The 23555-nt window shown below is 46.9% G+C and overlaps 1 protein-coding gene across 2 annotated transcripts in view; it reads right to left on the reverse strand.

Moving 5' to 3' along the window:
* The window catches only part of NIF3L1 (NGG1 interacting factor 3 like 1), a 125593-nt gene that overhangs the window by 10162 nt on the left and 91876 nt on the right, over window positions 1–23555 (reverse strand). For both annotated transcript variants that reach the window (XM_086931909.1, XM_086931910.1), the window contains exon 5: window positions 22532–22670. In XM_086931909.1, coding sequence (XP_086788035.1) covers window positions 22532–22670 — 139 coding nt within the window. The remainder of the gene's footprint in view (window positions 1–22531; window positions 22671–23555) is intronic.

Genomic DNA, 23555 nt, shown 5'->3' on the forward strand with positions numbered 1-23555 from the left:
AGCAGTTTGTCGTGGTTGACCATATCAAAGGCTGATGAGGTCAAGCAAGACTATCAGGCATGTCTCATTACGATCAAGAGCTGAGAGGGCTTCGTCTACTATATGTAGGATGGCTGTTTCAGTGCAATGGCCAGGTCTGACGCCCGATTGGTTTATGTTCAATAAATTGAATTTTGTGATGTGTAAGTTCAGTTGTTGTTGAACACATTTTTCCAAGACCTTTGCTAGCATAGGGATGTTGGTTATTAGTCGGAAGTTGTTGGGGTCGGCGCTGCTAGGTGTCGTTTTTTTTAGGATAGGAGTAACTTGACTAGATTTTAGGCAGTCCAGGATGGGACCTTGTGAGAGCGAGATATTTATGATCTTGGTTCAGAGAGGTGCTATGATATGATACATGTGGGGTAGGCACTTTGCTGGGACAGGGTTTTTGAAGTGGTTGTTGAGTTTAGTAGCTGTTAGAATTTTGGTGGTATTATCGATATCATAACATTTGAAGTTGAACCAGTGAGCATTGTTTTTAGGCAAAGACCGGTTATTTAGAATCAAATTAGTAGCTAGACTGAGCTTAGGGGTGGCTAAGTTTGTCGCAGCCATATTGAGTTCAAGTTAAAAGGAATTTGTTTTTGCTGTGAAAAAAGAGGAAAACTATTCACTACTTAGTTGTGAGGTTGATGTTAAGAGTGAAGATTTGGCCAGTTTGTTAGATTGTTGATTCAGAATTTCAAAGAGTTTTTTAGGTCTATTTTCAGCATTCTCTAGTACTGATTTGAATAAGTCTTTTTTTGATCTTAGAATACTTTTACTGTATGATTTTCTTGCTTTACGGAGTAGTTTCAACTGGGTGGGGGAGGGGTGAAGCCTCCATTTCCGTTCAGTTGATCTGAGTTTGCGTCTCTCCTCATCCAGGGTTTCGCTGAACCACAGGTTTTTTGTCCTTGTCAGGTACTCTTTTGGGTTTTGGCGGTGCGGCTTGGTCGAACATTTTGGACATCGTGGAGTTATAGTGATCAGTAAGGGCAGTGACGTCTCCTATGTTGTTGGGGGGATAAGAGCCTTCTCACATTGGGAGGCTAGCTTGATCCAGTTGATGTTCTTAGTGTCTCTTATCCATTGTTTAGGTTTAATTTGTTATGGGAGGATTTTCTTGTTACAAGAGAGGATTTGGAAGGTGATATGATGGTCTGACCAGTCACAAGGGGTAATGGAGATCGAATCAATAGTATTTAGTTTGGAGATGAGCCAGTCTACTGTGGCACCTTTAGAGTGAGTGAGCTCTGAAATGACTTGGACCAGGGAGTGGTCATCAAGGAAGGTTTTAAGGGTGCAGACCTGCTTATCCAGTTTGTTCTCCCAGTGGAGATTGAAATCACCCAGGAAGATGTCATTAGAGTGCAGGGACGAGATTGTTGTGATGATTTCCATAAGTTGTTCTGTGAACGTTATGGTGGTAGAATATATGTAATTTTAGGTGGTGGTTGCTAGATGAGTTCACAGAGATCCCCAGGTATTCACAGAAGTCCAGGGGTTCCCAGTGAAATTTTGAGATGGTGAGGTCAGAACGATGTATGCAGGCTAAGTCTCCTCCTATTTTGTGAGGTTGGTCTAGTCTAATGATGTTGAAGTCTGGGGGGATCAGGAGGTCAAGGCATGGAGAGGAAGATTCCTTGAGCCATATTTCAGTGAGTATAATTATGTCCACATTCATGCTAAGAATGAGGTAAGCAATAACAGAAGCATGTTTAGGGGCTGATCGGCAATTTAGTAGAAGGCAGGAAATCTGGTTTGAGGGAATCTTTGGGTTAGGCTCCTGGTTATCTTGAATTGGTGTTATAGAATGAAGACTATTCCTGTTTATTCCTCTATAGATAGGATTTGAGGCTCTGCAAGGGTTGGAGACTAGGTGGATAGCATATTCCTCTTTGTCTAAGATATGGTCGGAAGGAGACTTGTACAGCCGTACAGAGATTGCATTTCCTGGTCGTAATGGAGTTAGAGAGATTGCGCATGTGCCAGTATCGATTATCTAGAGGCAGGGGGATAGTGTTTGTCACGATGTCAGCTGTCTTTATCGAGTTTTGGAGATAATTAAGTTTAGTAAGCGCTTTTTCCGCAAGTTGTAGGATGGTTTTGATTTCAAGGATAATGTTTTGAAGGTTTGTAGATGTGCAGTAGGAGGTCTTGAGACAGACTTGTTCCATCTGTTGATGCTGTGTGAAGGATAGGAAATGGGGTGTCAAGGGAGTAGTTCTAAAGTTGTTGCTCCCTGTAGTTCTAGTAGAGGCAGGAAATGAGGTGTGAACTAATAGTGGCAAGTTGTTTATCTTTCTTTCACTGAGTGTGAGTACATGCCATGATAAAGTTTTTCCGGTGAGGGAGGGGAGGTGGGGGTAGAAGTGGTAGGGCCCTAGAAGTATTGCGAGAGAAAGAAGAGGATAGCAATGTATTGTGTGCTGAGGAGAGAGATTTGATACCTCTTTCAACTAATCTAGTTGAGGGATATGGTCGCTTTTCCTCCAGAGCAGAATGGGCAATGGGGGTAGTAATAGGGTCCCTAGACGTGCTACATGGTGTTAAAGATGAAGAGGGTGTCTGTGCAGTACCTGAAAAGGGGATGTGGTTGTTGCTTCTATCCCCACTTAATAGTGATAGGGGTCGATGTTCTATCTGAAAGGAAGGAGTGGCGGGGGTAGTGATAAGATCCCTAGCAGTGTTACTTGTGGTCGCTGGAGTTGTCGGTACAGTATGTGAAAAGGACGGAAAGTTGGCAGTGTCTCTTTCCATGGAACTAGGTGAAGGAGAAGGAAGGGGTTGAGGAAGGGAGCTGCGTGGTGTAGCAGCAGGAGTCAATGCAATGTGTGCATAGGCCGGGGCATTGGTAGTGCCTCTATCTTCATGAGTCGGGGAGGAGGGTGGTTTCTGATCGGTAAAGGGGGGTGGCGGAGTTAGTGAGGACCTGATTGGAAGTGAAAGTACTGCAGGTGTATGTTTTTAATGTGGTAAAGTATTTGTTGAAAAGTTCTAGGTCCTTATTAGCTGCTTGAATAAGGACAGTGCACGAAGCAGACAGCAGCGTCTAGCGATGACTCTACAGGTAAATGAATTCATGCGCTTTAACCAGCTAACGCTTCACCAAAGATAGGGTAACTCAAATCCTAAAACTCTTGTTCCGCTGATTGTTTGTAGCACTAACAGCATCTACTGAAAAAACTAGAAAGCAAGTTACGCCGCGTGCAGCAAAGGCTTGGCGTTCGGCACGGCCAGAAACAGCGTGCAAGTAGGTGTTTCACCTTTTCTTTTTTTTAAAAACTTCAAAACACATAGGACAATTACACACATGTCCTACTAAAATGTACCATCATTTAAACTTTTCAGCGCCGAATACATCTAACAGACAAGAGGTGGCGTCCCATACCTTGACAAGCCAGGCGCTCCGCGCCTAACTGAAATTCAAGAAGTAAGTGCCGATATAATCAGTAACCTGCAGAACATTGTGAAGCTTACGCTTTCTTTTAAAAGATCGATCATTTCTAAAAAAAACATGTTTGTTGACTTTTCAGCCTTAGCGACAGTCAACCGCACAAAACGAAACCCACAACCTAATAGAAAACGCTCTGCCTGGAAATCATGTGAGTGAAGCGCACGATGATTGTTAATAAATAGCGTAACAAAATATCTCTAGGAAACAGATATTTCATCACTGTTTCCATTGCAGAATACAAGGAGTCCCCCAAGAAATCTGTTACACGTTTAAGAAAAACGTTACACTGAGAAACAAGGTAATAACAACGCATGCTTAACTAAATTGGTGACATCATAAGTGAGGGTCCAAAACTTATCATGCCCTTTACTTATATTCACATAGGTACCCAGCCCCGAAGCCCTGAAGAAGAGCCTGAACAAGTAGAGAGACAGGCTCAGAAACGCGTCGGCTTACAGGCTCATTAACACTCATTCGTCTTAATTCCGAATGTTTTTGTTGCGCATAAGGTTTTGTCTTATAAAATTAGACATAATTGAATGTTCATTGCAACACTAGCCCTTTGCGCGATCAGGCCAAAACATAGAATAACAAGTGCACTTTAGTGGCCTGACATAGTAAAAAGTGGACAGGGTACTTTCACAAAAAAACAATTTATCTGTTGAATGTCTTGCGTTTTGAATTGTATAAATGTTTAATCTTTTGGTTTTCAAAGTAATGTATGTTTGTATTCACTTGTAAATGCATGTGTCTTTGTGTAGGACAGTGAGTAATTCTTCGGACTGTCAGAATTATGTAAAAATTGTTGCAAATTTTTTTCTTTTTTTATCAACATAAAATAAAAAAATACATCTAAGGATTAAACACCTTAGTGTATGATTCTGCTCCAAATAAAAAAGACAGCAGAACCAAAAAAACGAGTGACCGGGTCCCTCTTTTCTCTCTAATTGAATATTGTCCTACCCGGCCACGTTATTGGACAAAACCCCCCCAGTAAAAGAGTTTAATGAGCGGTAAACTCTCAGCGAGGGTCACAACACCCAAATAAGTGCAAAATAAATAATAGCACTAATTAATTTTGACAACAGACTGCCCCTCAGTCTGTTTAGGTATGTCCGAAGAAGAAACCCTGTCCTTTACAGAGGCATACATCAAGAACTTAACTGCAGGACCCTCACCTTTCGCGTCACTAAAATTGAGCACCAATGCTCAACAACAAAATGAAACAGACAAGTTAATGCGCTTGAGCAAGAAAAACGTCCGCACTGAATTGCATGGACATTTTTTGTTTCAACATTTAAAAACAGGAACAATACCTTGGGGACTCCAAGTGAAAAACGTACCGGTGGTCTTCACAGACGACCCAGTTTATAAAAAAGGTTTCAGCTTTATAGCCACAAAATGCAGTCGGGACCTGATGGTCCATACTGTTGAAACAGCTCAAAGGATTTGTGCAAAAGAAAAGGAGGAAATAGACGCTTTGACCAAGGCCATTAGTGATAATCACAGTAGCCAGGAAGCAAAAGACCTATTAGAGAAAATAGATGTTGTCAAACTTTTAAAGACAACACAATCAACTTTAGAGTTAATAAGTTTGAGAAAGACCTGAAATTGTTCAATATAGAAACAGTATACCCCTATTTAAGGGAAGACTATTATACCCAACAAGAATCTCGTCGTGCCCTGTCACAGTATCAGGGAAGATCAAAAAATCGTTTTCTGACATTTTCGGAAAGCTCATCCTCTGAGACCTCAGGGGAATCAGATCCAAGAGAAGGAACATCCAAACGTCAAAATTCTTTTTTAGAAAAAGGTGAAGGGAGAGGCAGAGTCGGGTTCAAACCCCCACCACAAACATGGGATATGAGAACCCGCAACAAAAGCTATTACAAACAATAGAAGAGTCATCTATAATTAACCTCTCACCCAAAATACAAACCACTCATGAACGGTCAGTCTTGGAGCTTGGGATTAAATTCGTACCCAGTGTTAACACAGACATAGTCAACCTGAAAATAGAGGCACAAGACCTTTTCAGAAAAGTAAGATTAAAGGCTTTCTTCCATGATAGAGAAAACAATCGAACTCCAGAACCATCTAATTTATCAAATAAGTCGTCTTTTACCCCTACATCCCAAATGGTACCTAAACAAGTTTTGGCATTCGAACAAGTCGTTCTGTCATCACTCACGCAGTTAGGCAAACAGAAGAATTACCTCAGACGAAATATCACAAAAGAACAACAGTCAGCCATCAAACAACTCAGCACTGACACAACTATAGTGGTCAAGACGGCCGACAAGGGGGGAGCCTTACTGTTGTGGCAAAAAGAAAAATATATTGATGAGGCAAACAGTCAAATTGGTAACACAGAATGGTACAGGAAGCTAACAGAGGATCCCACCTTCACAATCCAAAATGAAATTCAAACAAAATTGAAACAGGGATTAGATGATGGAATTTTGGGTCCAAAAGAATTCGATTACTTGAATAAGCGAAATCCTCGAACTCCGGTAATTTATTTTTTGCCAAAAGTTCACAAAAACCTACTACATCCACCCGGAAGACCGATAGTCTCCGGGTGTGATTCGTTTCTGGAACCGCTGGCTAAATATGTCGACGTGTTCCTAAAACCAGTCATGTGTGATGTAAAATCATACATAAAAGACACGACTGATTTCATCATAAAAATAGAAACTACACCATTTGATGACAAGAAAGAGCTGATGGTCACTTTTGACGTCAACTCTTTATACACACAAATCCCCCAGGAGGAGGGATTAGAAGCCATTGAATTTTTTCTAGAAACACGGCCCTGACCCCATAGAGTTCCAACCAAATTCATTCTAGAATTGGCAAGCTTGGCACTCAAACGCAACTACTTCAGATTCATGGACACTTTCTACATGCAAGTGAAGGGCACCGCCATGGGGTGTCCTTATGCCCCAGAAATGGCGGTGCTCTTCATGGCATTGTATGAAGAACGCTTCATCTACCATCAAAACCCATATAGCATACACATCCACAGATGGTATCGCTATATCGATGATATCTGGTGTCAGTGGAGAGGAACTGAGGGACAATTAAAAGAATTTTATGAATGGCTGAACAACAGACACCCTGACATAAAATTCAGCATGAACAGCAGCAACACCCGCTTAACTTTTTTAGATGTAGAAGTGTTTCACCAAGAAGGAGAGCTAGTCACCACCCTACACCGCAAACAAACTGATAAAAACACAATTCTACACTATCAAAGCTTCCATCCTAAAAATTTGAAAGCAAACCTACCCTACAGCCAACTGTTATGAATTTGACGTAATTGTTCAAGGAAAGAAGACTACGCAACACACGCAGAAACACTTTTGGACCAATTGTCCAAACGCAGATATCCCAAAAAAATGTTGAAACATGCCACTAAACGTGCATGGTTCACGCCCAGAGAAGTGTTGTTAACAAAAAAAGAAAAGAAACCATTGGAACAACTAGTTTGTGTCACCACATATGGCCCACTAACTAATAAATTTAAAGCCATAGTACTAAAAAACTGGCATTTGTTGTCCAACTTAGACATACCGTTTCCAAAACCTTTGTTTGCTCTAAAAAAGAACAAAAACATTGGACAACAGCTAATTCGAGCGGATTTGAGCATCCAGCAACCCAAAAGTGATTTACCCACATTGAGGAAATTAGACCCGGTTAAAGGACACCATAAATGTGGTAATTGTATCTCATGTACAAATACCATTGAAGGCTCGACTTTTGAACACCATAATATCAGATGGACCCATGTGGAATTCACGAACTGCAAGAGCAAAAATGTCGTTTACGTAATTATTTGTCCATGTGACAAACTTTACATTGGAAAAACTACACAACAGGTTTCACAAAGATTGGCTCAACACAGATCCAGGATCAAACAAAAAGTTCTCAACGCACCAATGGTACAACATTGCATTGACCTTGGTCACACGGAAAAAGAATTGAAATGGTCAGTGTTATCGAAAATCAAAGTCCCTGCAAGAGGGGGCAATGTAGAAGCACTACTATCAAAAAGGGAAGCATATTTAATTCTGAAATATGACTGCGTGAGTGCTGGATTGAACGAACATACTGAATGCCAGAACCAGTAACTGGTTCGTAGGTAGCATAGACCACCGTAAAACAATCATTATGCACGTTCTGGACTACAAGTCCCAGAAGCACCAAGTCACAAGTTTTAAGCCCTAAACCCTTGCGTGACTTGAGCATTCACTCACTCGAGGAACTTCGAAGCAGACAGCAGGGTCTAGCGATGACTCTACAGGTAAATGAATTCATGCGCTTTAACCAGCTAACGCTTCACCAAAGATAGGGTAACTCAAATCCTAAAACTCTTGTTCCGCTGATTGTTTGTAGCACTAACAGCATCTACTGAAAAAACAAGAAAGCAAGTTACGCCGCGTGCAGCAAAGGCTTGGCGTTCGGCACGCCCAGAAACAGCATGCAAGTAGGTGTTTCACCTTTTCTTTTTAAAAAAAACTTCAAAACACATAGGACAATTACACACATGTCCTACTAAAATGTACCATCATTTAAACTTTTCAGCGCCGAATACATCTAACAGACAAGAGGTGGCGTCCCATACCTTGACAAGCCAGGCGCTCCGCGCCTAACTGAAATTCAAGAAGTAAGTGCCGATATAATCAGTAACCTGAAGAATATTGTGAAGCTTACGCTTTCTTTTAAAAGATCGATCATTTCTAAAAAAACACGTTTGTTGACTTTTCAGCCTTAGCGACATTCAACCGCACAAAACGAAACCCACAACCTAATAGAAAACGCTCTGCCTGGAAATCATGTGAGTGAAGCGCACGATGATTGTTAATAAATAGCGTAACAAAATATCTCTAGGAAACAGATATTTCATCACTGTTTCCATTGCAGAATACAAGGAGTCCCCCAAGAAATCTGTTACACGTTTAAGAAAAACGTTACACTGAGAAACAAGGTAATAACAACGCATGCTTAACTAAATTGGTGACATCATAAGTGAGGGTCCAAAACTTATCATGCCCTTTACTTATATTCACATAGGTACCCAGCCCCGAAGCTCTGAAGAAGAGCCTGAACAAGTAGAGAGACAGGCTCAGAAACGCGTCGGCTTACAGGCTCATTAACACTCATTCGTCTTAATTCCGAATGTTTTTGTTGCGCATAAGGTTTTGTCTTATAAAATTAGACATAATTGAATGTTCATTGCAACACTAGCCCTTTGCGCGATCAGGCCAAAACATAGAATAACAAGTGCACTTTAGTGGCCTGACATAGTAAAAAGTGGACAGGGTACTTTCACAAAAAAACAATTTATCTGTTGAATGTCTTGCGTTTAGAATTGTATAAATGTTTAATCTTTTGGTTTTCAAAGTAATGTATGTTTGTATTCACTTGTAAATGCATGTGTCTTTGTGTAGGACAGTGAGTAATTCTTCGAACTGTCAGAATTATGTAAAAATTGTTGCAAATTTTTTTCTTTTTTTATCAACATAAAATAAAAAAATACATCTAAGGATTAAACACCTTAGTGTATGATTCTGCTCCAAATAAAAAAGACAGCAGAACCAAAAAAACGAGTGACCGGGTCCCTCTTTTCTCTCTAATTGAATATTGTCCTACCCGGCCACGTTATTGGACAAACCCCCCCCAGTAAAAGAGTGAATAAGGACAGTGCCATTTTTGTATGACGTTATATTCAAAGAGGCTCTGAGGTTGCAGCGATTTCTGGCGTGACTCCTCCCTGCATGGCTGGACACCGTTACTCATCATTCAAGTACCGCCGCACTACGACTCCCAGAACACCCTGGTTCCGGGCGGTTCGGAAATTGCAAATGGCTGCCCGCATATAAGCACCTCCCATGAAATAGGAAGGTACTTGTCAATCGTTCCCGAATACCTGACGAAGCCTTGCATTCATCCGTCTAGACCTGCATAGCTGCGCAGACGCTTTCCTTCCCGCTTCTGAGGACATCAGAGGACCTGCTGCCCGGACCTAAGACGTGTGCCATACCGGCAGTGTTCTTTCTTATTTTGTCCCCTTCCCTTTTCCCCGGGGTGCTGCCTGCCTTAGTTGTGTTTACCACATCGGGGGAGTTAGCGCTTAAGGGAACTGGGAGGCTCCTCTTCAAGCAGTGGTCCTTGCTGGCTTTCAAGAGAAAGGTTAGAAGCATGTGTGTTTTTATTTTCGGCTGCTAACATTCTGGCATAGACTTGACAGAGGTACTGCGTGAGATTCGTTGTAATCCTAGTTCCATATGGAATATTGTTATGGTCTTGGATAGATAGTAACTGGTGAAAGGCCAAATCGCCATTTGGCAATCTTTCTTGAGAAAAATAAGAGGTTATTGATTATGATGCCTTTTTTGGTGTTGTAGGAATGATCCAGGAATAGGGTATCCAGGTTTTTTCTGAGGAGGTTGTGTTTTAAGGTTTTCGAGGCATTTTTTGATAGCTTAGGAGGGTATTAAATGGAGAAGGCACTGTTGCCTTCTGGTATCATGTTTGGGTCAGTCATGATGTGAGATTCCTTTGGCAGTGAGGGGCAACCGAAAAATACAGAAAAGGAAAGAGAGCTGTTATCAGTTGGTTAAAATAAGATCAAGTAGGTGTTGACAATTGGTCTTCAGCGTAAGTGAAACTATTGACAGAATTACAAACACGCACATATTATATATATATATATATGCCGCTACAAGTTGGCTGCTAGGATGGCTATGGCTGGTAAAACGGTTCTGCATCCCACTTTTTAAAGGCCTATCCAGTGTTTGCATCCAGTGAACACCACGATCTATGACTCTAGAAGGGGTGCTCCATGTTTCTGTGATGCACAAGTTACTACTTGTGTAACGATATATCTGTAAGAGACATTAGTTAGTGATAGATTCCTTACCTTAGAATATCCCCAGGCGTCAGACTGGATCCGGAAATTTTTGCGTAGCAATACCCCTGCGCGCTGGTAGGCGTCGTCTGGGGCTCCGCGTCCGTCGTCGGCGTCGTGAGCGCCGGGATGACGTCGTCGGAGTATATAGACGGCACCCATGCGCGCTGACGTCAGTTCTGATAACACAGCTTTTCCGCGCCAGATACGCAGAGCCATGATAGAACTAACACTGGTGCCATGAAACTAGGGCCCTGAAAGGGGATGACCTTAACCCTAAATATCGGTTCGCAGAACGGGGAGGATGGGAGGGCGGTAAGGAATCTATCACTAACTAATGTCTCTTACAGATATATCGTTACACAAGTAGTAACTTGTGCATCTGAAAGAGACACGTTAGTGATAGATTCCTTACCTTAGAATAGATACCCCAGCAATACCAACCCCGGTGGTGGGTCTGCGAACCAATATCACACCAGAAAGTCCTGGAGGACGGAACGGCCAAAGAAGCCATCCCTCCGGACTTGACTGTCCAGGCAGTAGTGTCTTGCGAACGTGTGCAGCGAGGCCCACGTGGCTGCCTGACAGATGTCCTGCAGGGGGACACCGCGGCCCAGGGCAGTTGTCGTTGCCGTGGCCCGAGTGGAGTGAGCCCGCAATCCAGCCGGGGGCTCCTTCCTCGCCATGGAGTAGCATGCTTGGATGCACAAGATGATCCACCTAGAGATGGTCCTCTTGTGTACAGCCTTCCCCTTCTTCGCGCCCACGTAACCAACGAAGAGTTGGTCATCCACCCGGAATTGGCGAGTGCGGTCTAGGTAGTAGGAGAGCGCACGTTTTGGATCCAGACGGTGGAGCCTCTCCTCCTCTTTCGAGGGATGCGGAGGCGGAAAGAAGGTGGGCAAAGTGATGGACTGCCCGATGTGGAAGGCCGTGACAACCTTGGGCAGAAAGGAAGGTCGTGTACGCAACACCACCTTATCAGGATGAACAGACAGGAAAGGTGGAGAAGAAGAAAGAGCCTGGAGCTCACTCACCCTCCTGGCAGAGGTGATGGCAACCAGGAAGGCCGTCTTTAGAGTAAGGAGACGAAGAGGGCAGTTATGAAGTGGCTCAAAGGGAGCACACATCAGATAGGTGAGAACAAGATTCAAGTCCCACTGGGGCATCACGAAGGGAACAGGAGGGAACATGTGCGTGATGCCCTTCAGAAATCTACTTACAATAGGGGACTTGAATAAAGAAGACTGATCTGGTAGCCTCAAGAAGGCTGATAGAGCAGAAAGGTACCCTTTAAGAGTGCCCAGAGCAGAGCCCTGCTGGGCAAGGGAAAGAAGAAAGAGCAGCACTTCCGAAAGGGGTGCAGAGAGAGGATCCACAGCCTTTGCTGTGCACCAAGCCACAAATCTGTTCCACCGGCAGGCGTATACCGACTTTGTGGAGGGACGCCTGGCTGCCAGAATGATATCACAGACTTCGGGAGGCAAGTCAAATGGCCTCAACTGCCGCCGCTCAATCTCCAAGCTTGTAGGTGGAGACTGGACAGGTTCGGGTGCAGGACCGTCCCCTGCTGCTGCGACAGAAGGTCCTCCCGAAGAGGCAGACGAATCGGGGGATCGACTGACATGCTGAGTAGCTCGGGATACCAGTATCTTCGTGCCCAGTCCGGAGCCACAAGGATAACCTGGGCCCGGTCGCGCCTGATCTTCTTCAGCACTCTGGGCAGAAGTGGTATAGGCGGAAAGGCGTACAACAGACCGCAGCTCCACTCGCGACGAAAAGAGTCTCCGAGCGAGTGCCGCCTTGGAAATTCCAACGCGCAGAACTGCTGACATTGCGCGTTCTCTTCTGTGGCGAATAGATCTAACCAAGGCTCTCCCCACTGTCGAAAGAGACCTTGCGCCACGTCAGAGTTCAGACGCCATTCGTGATCCATCATGCACCGGCGGCTGAGTTCGTCCGCCCTGGCATTCAGAGAGCCTGCCAGGTGTTGAACCACCAGGGACACGCCCTGATGTTCCAGCCACTGCCAGAGGCGCAGAGCCTCCTGGCAGAGGGTCCACGACCCCACACCGCCCTGTTTGTTGCAGTACCACATGGCGGTGGTGTTGTCGGGGAACACTTGCACTACGCTCCCCCTGACAGAGGGGAGGAATGCCTTCAGTGCAAGACGAATCGCCCTCAGCTCCAGAAGGTTGATGTGGAGCCGGGACTCCGCCGGAGACCAGAGGCCTCTGATCTCCGCCTCTCCCATGTGGCCTCCCAAGCCCTGGAGGGACGCGTCCGTCACAACTACGTGCTCCGGCTGGGGTAGGGAGAGGGGTCTGCCACTGACCCAGTCGCGGTCCGTGAGCCACCACTGCAGTTGCTTCGCAGTGCCCTCTGAGATCAGGACATGATCGGACAGGTTGCCCTGATGCTGGGCCCACTGAAACTTCAGGTCCCACTGCAGAGCCCGCATCCGCCACCTGGCGTGACGCACCAGAAGGATGCAGGAGGCCATCAGCCCCAGAAGCCGCAGCGTCAACCTGACCGAGACCCGGGATAACGGCCTGAAGACAGGAATCAGAGGCTGAATATCCCGAACCCGCTGTTCGGGTGGGTAAACCCGAAACTGCGCCGAGTCGAGAACCGCTCCGATGAAGAGGAGCTTTTGAGAGGGACACAGGTGTGACTTCGGCACATTGATGGAGAACCCCAGCAAGTGCAGGAGGTCGGCCGTAGTCTGGAGGTGGCTGACGACTGTCTGGGGCGAGCCCGCCTTCAACAACCAGTCGTCGAGGTAGGGGAAGACTGATACCCCCTGCCTGCGCAGATGGGCTGCGACCACCGCCATCACCTTCGTGAACACCCGTGGGGCGCTGGCAAGGCCGAAGGGGAGCACGGTAAACTGAAAGTGCTCTTGGCCTACCATGAACCGTAGGTAACGCCGGTGGGCCGGCAGGACGGGGATGTGGAAATAGGCGTCCTGCAAGTCCAACGCTACCATCCAGTCTCCTGGGTCCAGGGCAGCCAGGACCTGAGCCAAAGTGAGCATCTTGAACTTCTCCGTCCGGAGGAAGCCGTTGACGTTCCGCAGATCCAAGATAGGGCGTAGGCCCCCTTTGCCCTTCTTGGGTACCAGAAAGTAGTGGGAGTAACAGCCACGTTCTACTTCTGGCCCAGGAACGCGCTCGATGGCCCTCTTGGCCAAGAGGGCCGAAACTTCCCCTTGCAGAAGTTGCAAGTGATCCCCCGACACACGGTGGCATTGAGGTGGCATGGATGGAGGGGAAGACTCGAAGGGGAGGGAGAAACCCCTTCGGACAATTTGCAGCACCCACCTGTCCGAAGTGACTGTATGCCAGTGGGAGAGGTGATGGCGAACCCTGCCTCCCACAGGCGTCACATGGGCCTGAAAACTCGGACTAGGAAGGTTTTGAGGCGGGGGCTGCTGAGGGAGGTGTGGACTGGCCTCGCCGCTGACCCCGACCACCGCCGCGGCGGTTCCCACGTCCGCCACCGCGCTGCTGGACATTTTGCGGCGTGTGGCTGGCGGTCCGTGGCGGGGCGCCCCTTCCGTGGCCACGAAAGGAGCGAAAGGCACCCGATTGCTGGCGTGGGGCCGTAAGGCCCAAGGACTTGGCCGTGGCCCTGGAGTCCTTGAAACGTTCCAGCGCATGGTCTGCCTTGTCGCCGAAGAGGCGACGGCCATCAAACGGCATGTCCAGGAGTGTGGCCTGGACATCGGCCGAGAAGTTGGCGGACCTCAACCAGGCGTGGCGTCGAACCGCCACCGTCGTTGCCATCGCCCTGCCCAGTGAGTCCGTGGTATCCAGCCCACACCGGATAGAAAAACGTGCCGCATCTCGGCCGTCCGCAAGGGTTTGGCTGAGTTTAGCCCTGACCTCCTCAGGGCATTGTGGCAGCACCTCCGCAACCGTGTCCCACAGAGTGTGGGTGTAGCGGCCCAAGAGACAGTTGGTGTTCACTGACCGTAGCCCTAGGCTCACAGACGAGAAGACCTTCTTCCCGAACTGCTCATATCTCTTGGATTCCCTGTCGGGCGGGGCCGACGGGAATGCGGTCTGGGAGTTGGAGGCCTGGATGACCAGACTCTCGGGGGTGGGGTGGGTGGACAAAAAGCAAGGGTCGCCCGGTGCCGGGCGGTAGCGTCTGGCCACGTTCCTGTCCACAGGGGGGCCTGTGGCGGGCTTGGACCAAGTGCCCAGAAGAACGTCACACAAGGCCTCGTTGAACGGCAGGAGGGGCTCCGCGGAGCCGGACTGCTGTTTGAGGACCTCAGTGAGGAGATTAGTCCTCACGGCCGCGACGGGGAGCTGAAGGTTTAAGGCCTTAGCTGCCTTCGTCAACACTACACTGTAAGCAGAACCCGCCTCCGAAGCCACAGTCGGGGGCGACGTAAATCCAGTGTCTGGCGAGGTGTCAATACCAATGGCCTCCCCAAGCTCATATGTCCAGTCCTGATGTGACTGGCAATCTCGTGCCAGAGGGTCCTCGGACCCCTCCCATTGCTCCTCGTCACCCGGCTCCTGGAGACCAGGATTAACAGCCAGGGCCTCCTCGTGGAGATAGAACTCTCCGAAGGCCGACGGAATCGGCGCCCAGCGGCGCCCCTCCGACTCCTGAGGAGGACCGTAGGAAACATTGGGGGCGGCAACCACATCGGCTGCCGGGGACGACACCTGAAGGGACGGCGCCGGCGAGGTCGTAGGGTCGACCGGCGAGGTCCCGGATCCGGAGCCGGATCCAGCGAGGTCGTGCGGCGCCGGGACCGAAGTCGCCAGCGGCGCCGGGCCCGAAGTACCCGACGTCGTCGGGGCCGAAGCGCCCGACCTGGAAGGACCTCCAGACGGAGCCGATCGGCCCGAAGGCGCCACGGGAACCGACTGAGGAGGGAGGGCCCTCATGGCCATGAGGTACCTCTCGACCTCCTCCTGCGACGCGCCGTGCCCAGGGACCCGAAGGTGTGGGGCAGGCGGCGACGCTTGCGACTCCCGCGGAGCCGCGTGGGCGGTGTCGCCCGAGTCCCCGGTCGCATCGAGCGAGCGACGGGGCGGGTCGGAGGATCGATGGTGTCGCTCCGACCTCTCATGCCTCTTACCTGAGGACTTGGAACCAGACGATCGGTGTCCACTCCCGGAACGTCGATGACTCCGACCTCGCGACCTGTCCCTCGACCTCCCGTGGGACCGGGACCGGGACCTGGAGCGGCGCGGGGCCGACTGCCTCAGCTCGAGACGCTTGCGGGACCGCTCCCGCCTAGCCTTCGACGTCAGGGCCCGGCAGTCGGAGCAGGTTCGATCGGCGTGGTCGAGGCCTAAGCACTTCAGGCACCGGCGATGGGGGTCCGTGACCGACATGAGTCGGCCGCACTTCGAGCAAGGCTTGAACCCGGGCATCCCTGGCACCGATAGTCGAGAATCGACTAAATAGAGGATCAAAAAGATCAAAAAAGTTTTCAGTCAAAAAGTGACTGGGGGTAGAGCTTCTTCCGGATCTGCGCTAGCTGGCGCGGAAAAAAGAAGAACTGACGTCAGCGCGCATGGGCGCCGTCTATATACTCCGACGACGTCATCCCGGCGCTCACGACGCCGACGACGGACGCGGAGCCGCAGACGACGCCTACCAGCGCGCAGGGGTATTGCTACGCAAAAATTTCCGGATCCAGTCTGACGCCTGGGGATATTCTAAGGTAAGGAATCTATCACTAACGTGTCTCTTTCAGATGTTTAGTTACACAGCAGTAGTCTCTATTGGCTAGTGAACTTTACCCCACACGGCCCACTACCATTAGTCAATGGTGATTACTACATCCTTATACCAAGCTATGGGAGTGACTACTAGTTGGTGGTAAATGATCACAGATTTCGCAGCACACACCTTTTTGCCTTCATCTCTACCAAGGGAATGCCAGCAGGCTACCTCCCCTTCAAATACTGAGCAGTGTCCTTTTTAGTAATGATGTATGTGCATCAGCAATTTAAACCAGTGGTTGCCGGTGAGGGTCACAGGTAGTCTCGCGCTTTTCAGGCTTTGAATACTTTATTTTAGTCATCAACCATAAAAGTAACAGATCAAAGATACACATCATATCTTATGCAATCATTAAAAACAATCATAACATTTTTTAAATAAAAAATAGAAGCATGAATATAGTAAAATCGCTAAAACCATGAAAGAGAGTGGGAGAAACGGCCCAATAAGCATGCAGTATTTACCTACCACAATGCCAGACTGGAGGAACAAAACATCTTCTTCCCAAAGGAGTCCAGTCTATTGGATTCCATATCCCGAAGAGCGGAAGGGAATATGTCCTAGGACGTAGAGGCCTGCACCACCAAACTTTCTGGGGTGGGGTGTTGGCTGAGGAACTTTGGGTCGCCCAGTGCTGGGTAATGGCGGCGTGCAATTATTCTGTTCACAGAAGCCCCTGTGCTAGGCTTGTCCGTAAATGCCTCATTAAAGGGCAAAAGAGGTTCAGAGGTGGAAGCCCCAGGTTGAAGCACTTCGGTCAGTAGATTAGTACTGACCTGCACTGAAGGCAGCTCCAGTCCAAGGACCTCAGCTGCCCTTTTAACCACCATGGCATAGAACGCCTCCTCCTCTGTAGCCACTGTAGGCGGTGAGAGCATGCCAGTGTCTAGGGAAGTATCCAGACCACTGGCTTCCCCAAGGTCCCCATACCCGTCCAATGTCTCCTCAGAGACATCCTGGTTCTCTAGAGGGTCTACAGACTCCTCCCATTCCTCTCCTGAGCCTAGCACCTCCACAAAGTGCTCAGGCGACAACATAGAAGCCCTGGGTTCTGTCGAAGTCGAAATGGGCGTCGCTCCAGCTGTGTCGTTGGGGGATGAGGATGGGGCTTGCGCCAACGACGAGCGCGGGGGACGTTGCGGGCACCGACTTCGGGTTCGACACGGGGAAAGTCGCGTTGGCATGACCGGCATCGAACCGGATCAGGGATCGGATCCCTAAGGCCCCGCCGTGGTCGAAGCTAATGGAGCCGAACCCGATGGGGCCCCAACTGACCCCGCGGGGCCCGAGGGCTCACTAACGGAGTCATACTACTCAAATACGCGGCGCATGACCTTGTAAAAATCTTTACTTTGAACGGGAGTCGCTCCGGCTCCCGGAAATGGAGGGAGGCGCGAAGTCGGCACTGGTTCCAGCTCCGCAGAACCGTGCCTAGAGCGTTGGTGTTCCTTACCCCTTTCGACAACGGAAGCCAGTTGAGGTAAAGTCGAAGTCCGTGTGGACTTCTTCTTGTGCCTCTACCCCGAGTGTCCAGATGACCTCTAATGTGAGCAAGAGGACTTAGGGCTCCATAAACGATCCTGCGGCCTCCTCTTCCCCGAATGGAATCGTGGCCTTCTCGGAGTCTCGCTAGACGGTGTCCATTGCCGTGCCACGAGCAACTTCATCACCCGCTCCCTCAAGGTCTTCGGAGCCATCACCCGGCAGTCTGAACACAACTTCGAATTGTGGTCGCGTTCAAGACACCACAGACATACGCGGTGGGGATCGGTAACCGGCATCATGTGGGTACAAGTCTAGCACGTTTTAAAACCTGTTTTCCTACCTGACATCCCTCGCACATGAAGTCGTAAAAAATATCGACAACAGTCGAGAAAAAGCCTGCCAAAAAGCGGCAGAGGTGTAGCTCTTCCCGGATCGGCTCGTAACTGGCAAGGAAAGAAAAGAACGGACGTCCGCACGCCTGGGTGGAGCCAATGTAGGCACTGCTATGTCATAACCGATGCCAATCGGAACTGAATGGAGCCACTCGACATCGCACACAAGGGAATTGCTCACCAAAGGTTTCCGGATTCAGCAGGACGCCTGGGAAATTCAAAGGTAAGGAATCTGCAGCTAGAAGTCTCTATCAGATATGTTCTTTTAGATCTAAGTCGAGGCTAAAGTGGAATGAATGGCATGAATTGAAGAAATGTTATGCCGAATTGGCTGGATGCTCTATAGATATTTAGCAATGGAAAAGACAATAGTCGGAGACGTGCATGCGCTACAAATTCTTAGGGCTACCCAGCATTGGCCAACACCTAAAGAACGCTGCTTGAGGTAACTCGGGCAAAAAAAAACAAACAGCAAAAGATCATCTGTTTCTTCGCCACCTCTGCATGTTGGATGGGTTTTGCTACCTCCATGACTTGCATCCCATTCCATTTTGCTGTAAAGGTAGCACGAGGGAGTGTGCCCAACCTGAACCCAAGTAACAGGGCTTTTTTAAATTGGAGATCAATGTCATCCAGGTAATTCTCAAAAAATTAGATTGGTTTGAACTCTAGAAAACGTTCAGTCATCTGTCCCAGACCTAACTGCTCGGAAACTTTTCTCCTCAAGCTCCCAGTGTGTAAACTTCAACGTTCTTATTGCAGGTGATGTAATATCTGGGTTTGGCCAATGCTCATATAAATTCATGGAATATAAAGTCTGTTTAACATAACCCAACCATGGTAACAACTCTCCTTCCTGGGATCTATTTAAAACATCTCTTATGCTAAACATGCAACCAATATAAGATGGGTTTTAAGTGAGCTAAAGGGAGTATGGACCGAACACCTAGATCTTGTTTTAAAACTAATGGAGAGCTTTGGGGAAGTTTAAGCGCTGTTCTCAAGAATGTATTCTTGGCAACCTCCAGAGCTTTTAGGTCACTGTGGTTCCATACTTCTGCACCATAAACTGTGGTCGCTACAGCTTTAGCCTTCCAAACCTCAAGAAGGGGAGAGATTGGATGAAGAGAAATCTTCTTCGCAAATTTTGGAATAGCGGCCGCCCTGTGCTTTAATATGAGGGTACTCTTTGTTACTTCGCTAATCCTTAAATTAGTGCTAGATAAGCGAATGCCAAGATAATCAAAATCTAGCACTTTCTGAAGCACCTCCCTATTTAGTGTTAGGTACCCCTCTAAAACCTCTATGTGGGTGACTAGCCATTAACTTTGTTATATTAGGATCTACCGGGTAAAAGTCTGAGCCAGGACAAGGACTGCCACCATGGGCCAGGGAAGAAAATAACTTTTGGCTAGGGCTATTAAACCTAAGGGCAGTCTCTGGACTATCCAGTAAATCCGCTCGGGCAAGAGGAGACCGAATTAAGGATGACTCCTCTCTCTCTACAGGAGGAATTCTAATTTTTGAATCTGTGACTTTCTGAAGATGAAAGATCTCACCTGTAGGGACAATAAATCATTCACTACTGAATGATGGGAAAGCTCCAACTTAATACAATCCGACATAATTAGGGCTATTTGATTGCCCCTTATTGCCAAGTCGGAATGTATCACACTATAACACTTAATCTCATCCCTAATCCAGTGGGTCACCTTATTAATCAAGGCAGCCTCATCTTCCTTGACAGATGGATGTTAATTATTCATGCCAGTCATGCAGATCGTCCTAACGCTAGAATAAACACTAAGATTATCATTTTTCGATAGATCAATAGGTGGATATGCCTCAGTAGGATGAACAGGTTTCTGTGCCATAGTGGAGATCATAGAAGGATGTGGGCATAAGTAAGCAGGATTGAGTAAGGGAACACTCGGTCTTCCCTCACAAACATGCTTTCCATGATTAATATGTTTACCTGCACCAAAACAACTAGGTCCTTGCCCCTTACCCACTGATCGCAATGATGGAAATTTCTGAGCAGGTACCTTAGTCATAAGGAAAGGGCCATCTTTAGCCACAGTACAGCCTCTAAGGGGCAAGGAGTTAGATGGACAGTCCAAGTATGACGTAGCCCTCCAATTATCAGTATACTAGCAACCTTTGTCCTGACTTAACAGCGAAGGCCCAGAATACTGAACTCTAGGTAAGAATCGAATCTCACCACTCAGGGCCATTACTTCTGCTCTTAGAGTATTAATAACTGCCCAGAGTGCTCTATTCTGGGTACTAGAGCCCCCCGTTTCTGGAGGCTCACCTTGAGCTTTGGTAGGTGAATCAAAAGGGGCCAAAGGGGAAAAGCGATTGGAACATACAACCACTGGTTCTAACGGCATTGGGGGTTTGGGTAAAATGCACAGTTGAGAACTAACTTCAGTATGAACTCTTCTCTCCATTACTTTAGAGTTAATAGCTGAGGATATCTAGGACTTCGATTTATCAGCCCTTTTCTTAAATAATGGGGTAACTTGTGGCTTTTTTGGTTGGGCTCCAGAGTCACAGAGTTCATCAGGTTGTAAAATATGCTCTACCTTGATGAGATTTTCAATATCTTGCAGGGTACTGGTATGTGAAGGACAATCTAGAACTCTTTTCCCCATAAGTTCGTCAACTAGTTTACCAGAACACTTCTTTTATCCCATGACGAAGACAGCTAGTATATATGAGATACAACAGCCAGGATTTAGAGCCCAGCAGGAGATGCCACAACATTTGTTAACTCTCACAGGAAAGGGAATCAAACCAGCACACATCACTACTAGAGTCAAATAATAGACAGATCATGTCCAAAGAGGTAACCATTCAGGTGGCCACTAATTTAAAAGTTTGTAGTTAGTCAATCCACGTTAGTCTTACACCAAAGTGTTGGAGTTTGGCCATAGAGCTAGGGGGGCAGGGGGGGGGGGGGGGGTCCTGCCCCAGCTCTTTCAGGCACTCCATGTTCTTTTTTTGTTTGTACCATAGACCTATATGGTGTTAAGAACTATTTTAAGGGTTGACCTGTATGCAGGTGGAAAATGTTTGGAATGCTGTTGTCCGGAGGGGGGTTGAATGTTAGTTTTTCCCAATGGATAATGGGAAAAGCACTTGCTATTTTCCTGGGTACTAGTGATGTCTTTTAATGTGTGTAGATTTGTGAGTGATGTCAGAGGTATTCATACATTTTTTTTTGTAATTGTGTTTTTTTTCTGCGTATGGGCATCTGCTATGTTAACTTCTTACACTATGCTTTGTATGGGTGTCTACAATGTGTAATGTTAATTGACAATGTTTTATAATTTGATTTGTTTTTGATTTTTGCTTTCATGCTAGTTGTGTTATGTACTTCAAGGCTTGGCTAGATTAGTGCAAATTTGACTGTTTGGGCTCTAGTACTACTTGAGTGGATGCAAGTCTAAATTTTGTGAATTACAACCGACTTACCCTTTTGTATGTGTTTCTGTACTTACATGTCCTTTACCCGGCCCATCCGTAATTGTACTTTTCCTCCTACCACTTTTGAGGGTTTTCCACATTTTGCAGTCACTCCCACATTTACATCCAAAACATAGGCTTACAAATACGCAGGTCTACACACCCTATGCAGGGAACTCCCCACACCAGAGACAGCAGCAGGATAGGGTATAGATCTTTTCCTGTAGCTCGGTGAACTGAAATTGTGAGTATGTAAGAGTATGTGTAGTACTGCTTCTGTCATAGTACCTCAAATGCCTTTGTGACTCGCCCCACAGTTCATTACAAAAATATACCGGTCATGATGACTGCCCTAGTTTTAAGAATTTGCAGTGTTTTACTACTTCTGGCCGGATTGAAAGGAAATGTTGCCTAACGGAAAGTTTAGCAATCAGAAGCGTCCAAATGTCAATGCAGCTACATTGAAGCAGAGCACTATGCAAGCGATACACAAATAACACTGGTAACTGGGTACAGCAGTAGGAAGGTTGCAATTGGTTATGGATGTGGTCTTCACCGGATCCCAGAAAAGAGAAAAGGAGGACCCATGAAATGGTAAGTACTCTAGAACATCAGGGACAGGTTATGGAACACAGCAACGAGGTCAGATGCTGGATTATCCTATGGGTGCAAAGTGGTGCATCACAGAATTAAAGCACCTTCTGGCAATGTAAACAGGTGCACTATGTGCCCATGGAACTGCAATGAGAACTGTAAATGCCCACCATCATGAGAATGAAATCATATGCAGAGTGCTTGTGAAGCAAGCAACTCCATGTTGGGTAGGCTGGTGAAGAATATCGGGGACTGCATTCTATACAACATTGTGGCATGTAGTTGTCAGTTTATGGCCTAAAACGAATCTAGAATTTTAGAGTCACTCAATTATGTAGCAGTGACATTCTCAAAGTTTTAGCTGCCTTCTGAACCTTGTAAAATATATTGCATACATTATAGATCTTATATGTCTTTGAGAACATCATTTCTGTTGTGTACCTAAAGTCTTCCCCACGCCAAGCGCCAGGCGAACATGAGGCAGTCCCAGGTGTTGTTTGAGCCGTTCGACAACAACTTTCAGAGAGACAGCATCAACCAGTTTACACAATCGTCCCATCCCAGTGTTCGGCAGCAGTGGCTGTAGGGATAAAGGTATGTGTCAAATGTGTTTCCTCAGAATACAATCAAGCTCATCCAACCATGAAATGCATGACACAAATCTGGCTTTAGCACCAAAAAGCGAAAAAGAATTCAGAAAACTCAATTTTAAATACAAACACGTTCAAAATGACTATGAAACATTGGAAAAGTAGTAATGTTGCAAAAAAATTAGGATTACAAACTATTACATTTTTTACATCTTGAGGGAAATTGTGGAAACAATCAAAATGATCATTATAACACAAGACGACCTCACTTTTCATGGCATCCAAAATGTAACAGAAAAATATCTACTAAAGTAGCTGAAAAAACAGATAACATTAAGAAAATATTGTAACCAAAAATGTTAACAGTTTTGAAATAAGGACAGGAGGGTTTTTAAAGCATATCTAAAAAGATCGCAAACCACAGTGCACAGCAAAGCAGAACCTACAAGAACAGGACTGGTAATTAAGCTGCTCAGCAAGATGTTTTTATACCATGCTCACTTCGCCCTGCGCAAGCTTGAACCTCTCTGCTAGGAATTGAAGTGATGATTCTGCTCCCAAGAATTTTGTAATGGGGCCTAGCAAAGGGCTTTATATCACAATTTATGAAATTCACTGGCCAAACATTTTTTGAATTTATACATAATTATGCAGAGAAACTCTCGAAATGCTCCAGCATCTCACACAATAACCAGGAGCATTAGTTCCTGACTTGTGGATGTTTACATTAATTAGCCACATCAACAAATCGTCTACAAGCCTGTAAAAAACATATGGACCACTCTATCTCGACTGGCGTTGCCTCTGGAAGGAACAAGACCTCAAGCCACCATGGCAGGTTAGGCGTGCTGATTAAGGGATCCTACTGTCTGGCA

This window comes from Lissotriton vulgaris, chromosome 7, assembly GCF_964263255.1.
Source record: "Lissotriton vulgaris chromosome 7, aLisVul1.2, whole genome shotgun sequence".
NCBI lineage: Eukaryota > Metazoa > Chordata > Amphibia > Caudata > Salamandridae > Lissotriton > Lissotriton vulgaris.